This window comes from Rhagoletis zephyria, unplaced genomic scaffold (assembly GCF_001687245.7).
Source record: "Rhagoletis zephyria isolate East Lansing unplaced genomic scaffold, Rhagoletis_zephyria_1.1 Rzeph_scaffold_22670, whole genome shotgun sequence".
NCBI lineage: Eukaryota > Metazoa > Arthropoda > Insecta > Diptera > Tephritidae > Rhagoletis > Rhagoletis zephyria.
In genome coordinates, this window is record NW_016179728.1 from 1 (window position 1) to 7,138 (window position 7,138).

The 7,138-nt window shown below is 37.7% G+C and overlaps 2 protein-coding genes across 2 annotated transcripts; one reads left to right on the top strand and one right to left on the bottom strand.

Moving 5' to 3' along the window:
- Positions 1 to 304: 304 nt before the first annotated feature.
- LOC108381460 (uncharacterized) lies at positions 305 to 2,438 on the bottom strand. Its single transcript, XM_017637881.1, has 4 exons — positions 2,374 to 2,438; positions 1,786 to 2,289; positions 465 to 596; positions 305 to 345 (listed from the first exon to the last, which is right to left on the bottom strand). Exons 2-4 carry the CDS (start codon positions 2,196 to 2,198, stop codon positions 342 to 344), a joined length of 549 nt encoding a protein of 182 aa, XP_017493370.1. The 5' UTR covers positions 2,199 to 2,289; positions 2,374 to 2,438; the 3' UTR covers positions 305 to 341.
- Positions 2,439 to 5,368: 2,930 nt separating this feature from the next.
- Positions 5,369 to 7,133, top strand: LOC108381459 (CAD protein-like; the record flags this gene model as incomplete). Its single annotated transcript, XM_017637880.1, has 2 exons — positions 5,369 to 5,592; positions 5,849 to 7,133. Coding segments are annotated over 2 exons (1,509 nt in total), but the record flags the coding sequence as incomplete, so codon positions are not given.
- Positions 7,134 to 7,138: the final 5 nt, after the last annotated feature.

The window sequence follows — 7,138 nt, forward strand, 5'->3', positions numbered from 1 at the left end:
GTATTTAATGTTCGGCTCCGCCCGAACTTAGACTTTCTTACTTGTCTTTACAAACTTTGATGGAAATCAAATGCTTGCCAGTCCAGCCTTTTTGAAAGCTGGCAGACTCGATTACACCGATTCGGTAAATCAGAATGAAATTTCAACTGCTATGGTTCCTTTCTATTGATTCCCCGAAGCACATAAACCTACAAATGTCGACACCCGAAAATTTATTGATTTAATAAAACCTGAACCTGCTTGCGGAGCATTGAATTCTCCTGATTTACTGGTAATATTTGGGCCTCGCTATGCAGATTGTGCGTTGTTCGGACAAGTCTATAGCTTCGTGCTCCACGGTATCAACTAGGGTTGTCGCTTGTTCAAATACCTAGCCGGCTATCTTCAATTTGTGAAATCAAAGGCTTCTAATCAATCTCAATTTCTCTGTCGACTTACATACATATTTACGCATTTTAGCTTACATTGGCCTGTATTGTATCCACTTTGATACCGCTGCATCCAAGGGCGTAGACAGTAGTATAGAATGCTCCTCCAGATTCTGATTCAATTCATTCTCTTTGGCTAATAGTTCCTCAGAAATGGCTGCCAATTCACTGCAGTAAAAATAATAAGAATACTTATGTAGTTATGTAGGTACATACATCGATATAAATAGAGCAAGTTGATATGGAATTGATAAGAGTTTGTAATTTATAAAAAAAAGTCATGCACTTGAAAGTCAATGCCAATAAAATTGCAATAATACAAGTGGAGTTCCGGCTTCACTGATGGATATTCAACAGAAGTGTTTTAGAATACATATATAGTATTTTAATGCAAATATACGGAAGTAAATAGGTGAGAAAAAAAATTGTGACCAGTTCTGCTGCTACTCGAAACATAAATTTTTGCATATTTTCGACATTTGATTCCTGGCTGGAAGCGGACATGGACAGTGTACCTTTTATCGATACTTGATCTATCTTAGAAGGAAGCCTGATGTGTTCTAAAAAGTAAGGCAACCCTTTTTGTGTCTAGGAACTTGTAAAAAAGCATACATATATACACAGAGAAAAACTGTCAAGAAAATTGAACAAATGTAGTAGGATACAGTGGCGAAAATAAAAATAGGAACGCCAAGTCGAAAAAACGTAAAAACAAATGTCCGATCGAAATAAAAGGTTGAGGCGTATATAGTAAAATTTCATGGGAAATATTTTCGTAGAACATTATAACCCACTAGCTCGCGCCTGAAAGGGTCGTTTTGACCCTTACTTCAAGAAACCCTGCAAAAAGCAAATTTGGAAGGTCGTAACACGATTGATAAATTCTAGAAATTATTCTTCGCACAATTTCCTAGGGGGATTCTCAGGCAAAAATTTTATGCCACCAACGTAAAACTATAAAATTAAAATCCTAAAGTTTACATGTCTCGGCCTAAGTAGTTTTCAAAAAAGTGGAAAAAATTTTAAAATACCTGCCTGATAGAAATTAAAGGTTAAGGCATATATATATACTAAAATTTCATGACAAATATTTTCGAAGAACACTTTAACCCATTAGCTGCTGCCTGAAAGGGTCGTTTTGACCCTCACTTCAAAAAACCCCGTAAAGAGAAAATTTGGAAAGTCGTAAGAGGATTGGTATATTCTGTAAAATTATTATTCGAAAAATTTTTTCTCAGGCAAAAACTTCATGCCAAATCACTTTTTCGAACTTAAGAATCGTGCCGATTTTACAACGTACCGCTTCATAAAATTTTATTTTCTTGTCGTTTATCGCTCACTCACTATGTATACCTACGTTTCATAGTTTCCGAAAAACTGTTGCGTCAAGGACACTTGATTCATTACGAATGCGCAGAGATCACTATCCAGATGATTTTGTATTTGTTGCTCAATTTGTCTATTGAATTCTTCTTTATTTATCTCATAGCTGGTACTTTGCGAATTTAGACTATTTGTACGCTCCGCTACGCCGCCACTGGCACGTTTCGTTTTTATGGAAATCTGCTTTTCGGCGGTGTCCTTGCCGCCTTTTCCTTCCGATTTGCGTTTGCATCTTGTCTTTTTCGCTTGTTTCTTTTGTAATTTCGCAATTTGTTTTTGTTGCTTCTGCTGCTTGCGTTTGCGTTGTTCCCGCTTTTGCTCCTCCAATTGAAGTTCTTGCAAAGGATTATTGGGCGTTTCCAACAGCTTTGAGCTGGACCGGCCCATTTCTTTTTTTGTGTATGTAGTTGTGGTTGTGTTTTGTTTTTTTTTTTTCTATACCTATTTATTGCGTTGGTGCAGCGCCAAAACACTCTCCCTAATTAATTGTTTTTAATTAGTAAATTTTCAGAGATTCACTTTTTTTATGAACAAGACTTTTAATAAAATTTAAAAATTTTACTTTTATGTCTCTGTGCGCTTTCACTGCCGGTCTCGTTTCTACTAAAGCAAAAAGCTTGCAGAGATAGCAATCGATGGGCAAGGCAATACGTTTTGCAATCATTGATCAAAATGCATTTAATTTTTTATTTTTTGTTATTAGTTATTCTTGTGTTTCGATTCAAGTTAACTTAATTGCCACTGCTATGCACATCTTTTGCGCTATGGTCTGACTTGATTTTCTATGTAATTGATAATTTCTGGTGTCATTTCATTTAACTTGTGGTTGTTTAATTTCGTATTGGTTTTCTAGTTTGCGTGAATTTTTGTTTTTTCTACTTGGCACAAGCTTAATTAGTCACAAATATACAAAAATATGCCTTGCTGATGCACTTGTCAATATACTCGTGCTAAGTAAATACATANTCCCCTACTCTGTCCATAGTACAGCCAAGAGTGTGTAATTTCAGACTTAAATCCTTTTCGCCGAAATCTGTAGGTTATCTGATGAATTCGGTCGAGGTGTCAACAGCCACTTTCCTCTGAGCAATGTCCAACATTTGCTTCGAAAACATCTCGGTACTTTGATCTTGTTGCAAAAACACCCGCGAGGGAGCGTCTTCACATTACGTCACAAATTTGATAGTGGAATGTTGACAAATGTCTGACTGAAAGTTGTTAAAAAAAGAATGATGGCTCTTATGAAGATCTTTCAAAGTTCTGTCCAGTGCCTCCAATGGCCTCTTATGGGTCATCGTGCATTCGTCCTAAACGATAAATTTGCATACCATTTCACTGTTTTTGGCGATGTTGTACGCTGGTGTTTCGTTGGTTTGCATGTTCAGTGGCAATTTCAAGGCTTAATGTACAGTCTGCCCGGTGGCAGGTAACAAAATCAACGGAAATAACGTCAATTGATACTATTTCCCATAGTGGTGCGAAATAAAGTCAATTGACGTTATTACCTTTTCAAAAGAGATATAAAGTTAACAAAAATTTGGAAATAAAGTAAATGATGCTATGTATTTCCAAATTCAAATGGAAATAGCGTCAACAATGCTTAAAGTATGTCGATCCCAAGAAATGGATGTTGTTCTTGCATCGTACGTGAGATATGAATGTTGTTACAATAAACATTGCCCCGTAAGTGTTGTTTCCATAGGTGAAAGAAGTTATTGCCAAATCCTCAGTGCTATTAATGAACACAATCATGAACCAACACCAATTGATTTTATTAAAAAAATTTAAATATTTTAAAAAGAGTGTAGAATTGATCCAGAACATGCAACACATGTTTCTTTTCCAAAAATAAAGCGAACACTATTGAATCGAAGAAACAGTGAATTGCCGCCATGTCCAAATACCTGGGAGGAATACTGAAAACATTGTTTTGAAATTAGCATATTTTGAACGAATTCGGAATGTCCAAGGTGTAAAAGAAGACACCTTTCTATAAGGAAAGAATTATAGAAAACGAATTTTCTTAAACTGTACCTATTAAGTCGGCCAAAATCGCCTAGGCGGTTATAGCAACAAAAAAAAAGAAGAAGAACAAGTACCTATTAATGTCGCCGCCAACAATTTGTGACGTCATTAAAAGCAGCCAAGCAGAATGACACTATTTATTAGATTGCACTTTCAAATCGATGCCAAAATGCGAGTATAAGCAATTATTGCTTATTTATTATCGGAACGAACGAATTTTACTTCGCTTTTGAAAAGGTAATAATGTTAATTGATTTTATTTCGCACCAGTATGCGAAATAGTGTCAATTGACGTTATTTCCCTTGAATTTGTTACCTGTCACCGTACGCCCGTCTTCTAACAAAGTCGCTGCTATTCCACATGAAGCTAACGCTAATGCAACTGCATTCTGCGATCGTATCCTCTCCAGTGAAATTAATAATGGTTTTCCAGTCCCTGCGGGAGCATCCAGGAAGTAAATTCCACTATTTCCATTGTCTACAGCTTCTATCAAAGAGTCGTACGCATTTTTTTGTTATTGGTTCAATTGTGGAAAATTTGTACGAACCGCTTCGGCTAATACTTCGGCTGTTGCTTTCTTTGAATCGCGTGGTTAAGTGCATCATTCATTGTTCGATTGGGTCATCATATCATACCTAAACATGATAATACTTTGTTTGCCATCAATACCCTCTAACTTCACGGAGTTACAATATTCCACATTGATGTGATAATATTGGCGCGTATGGTTTTAGGTTTTTACTGTTCAGATGGGTAACAGGCCTATTGAAAATATTTCTCTCTCTGATGACAGTACTAATGGCAATTATAATAGGGAGGTTTTAGTTTTTTAAACTATAATTTTATTATATAGTATTTAAGACTGTAGCCAATTTTATGCTCTATTAGTGATTTTAAATTCTAAAAGGATGTAAGTTATGAGTCTACCGCCTTTGCACAAATTGGATTTTGAAGGAAAATTAGTTAGAACCTTTCTGTATTACCGATGTGTACCATTTGGTTACATCCGTATATTTACAAACTAGAGGGCTGCATGAATGTACTCAAAACGGCTTTTGAATTATTCATATACAAAACGAATGAATGATTTTGGCTTCAAATTTTTCTGAATTTGAGTGAATAGCTGTTCTGATATTTGTGTCGACATTACAATATTCAAACAAAGTGAAAATGAATTAAATTACAATTTTTTGTATGAATATCCAAAAATATTTTTTCTATGCACATATGTACAAACATACATATGTATGTATTGCTGCGCTCCTATTATATACGAAAAAACTTGTTTGTAGAAAAAAACTTTTACCGAAATGAGTTTGAATGATTTGAATATTTTCCATTCATTTATTCACATTCTTCCATTTGAAGGTAGAAAATATAAAACAAAATGTATATTCATAACTTACAAAATTCCAAACGCTGAGTGTTTTGTATGTGAAGTAAAATATTCAAATCTACTGTACTCTGTTTGGCTGTTTGAATGAATTCATGCAGCCCTCTATTACAAACTTATTTATATACATATGTATGTACTTACATATTTTCTCAAGAGAAACTACATATCAGTATATTTATAAAAAACCATATTTATAAAATAACTTCTTATCTTTTACAGGTGGAATCTGTTCAGTGGACTTTTGATAAGCAATCACCTGAAGATCCCAACGGTGAGCTTCGGCACTTGGCTGAGTTCTTGGCGAATAAACAATTCGATATGGTTATTAATCTGCCAATGCGTGGCGGAGGCGCAAGAAGGTGAGAATTAAGCTGCGAATACACTTTGAGAAGTTTACGGGATTGATCAAAATACATGCCAAATGACGTTTTAACATTGAGACTTTCTTAAAACATCGAAATAGACCCCAGTCTGGCATTTATTATATTTTTTATTTTGTTTTACTTTTTTCAAGTGAATTTATTAGTTTACCTATTCCATCACACTCCACTTTAATAAATAAGGTTCTTAACTTGTCTTCCACTCATCTCTTTTTCTCGATCGTACTTTCTCTAGAGTATCTTCTTTCATGACCCATGGCTATCGTACACGTCGCCTCGCTGTCGACTACTCCATACCATTGGTGACCGATGTCAAGTGCATCAAACTTTTAGTTGAATCGATGCGCATCACTGGTCGTCGTCCAGCCATGAAAACCCACACCGATTGTATGACCTCGCGTCGTATCATCAAACTGCCCGGCTTCATTGACGTCCACGTCCATCTACGTGAGCCGGGTGCTACGCACAAGGAAGACTTTGCCACCGGCACCGCTGCCGCATTGGCCGGTGGTGTTACCCTTATTTGTGCTATGCCTAATACCAATCCTTCGATCGTCGATCGTAATAGCTTCCAGATGTTCCAAGATTTGGCTAAAGCTGGCGCACGTTGCGACTACGCGCTCTATGTTGGCGCTTCTGACACCAACTGGCTACACATTGGTGAGTTGGCTTCACAAGCGTGTGGCTTGAAAATGTACCTCAACGACACATTCAGCACGTTGAAAATGACCGATATGACTGTGTGGGAGAAACACATGCAAAATTGGCCAAAGCGCGCGCCAATCGTGTGTCATGCGGAACGACAAACAATGGGTTCCGTTATACTCATGGCTCATCTGCTCGATCGCCCTGTGCATATTTGCCACATTGCACGCAAGGAAGAGATTATGTTGATACGTGCTGCAAAAGAAAAGGGCATACGCGTCACCTGTGAAGTTTGTCCGCACCATTTATTTCTCTCCACTGACGACATACCGGCCATAGGTGAAGGACGTGCAGAAGTACGACCGGTATTGTGCTCACCCGACGATCAGCAGGCCCTGTGGGACAATATGAATTACATCGATGTATTTGCCACTGACCATGCACCGCATACGTGGGAGGAAAAGAACTCTGAGAAGCCACCGCCAGGATTTCCCGGCTTGGAAACCATACTTCCATTGTTACTTAAGGCTGTAGACGATGGACGTTTGACGCTCGAAGACATACAAAATAAATTTTACCGCAATCCAAAACGCATCTTCAGTCTACCCGAACAGCCCAACACCTACATTGAAGTGGATTTGGATGAGGAATGGACTATAAACAGGGAAGAAATGCATTCCAAGGCGAAATGGACGCCCTTTGAGGGCACCAAGGTGAAGGGCAAAGTGCACCGCGTTGTGTTGCGTGGCGAAGTCGCTTTCGTAGACGGTGAGGTACTGGTGCAACCTGGTTTTGGACAAAATGTCCGTGGCCAATATGCGCGTAGATCGCTGCTGCAACAATCGTTGGAATCACTTGAAATCGGCGCATCCATCGATGG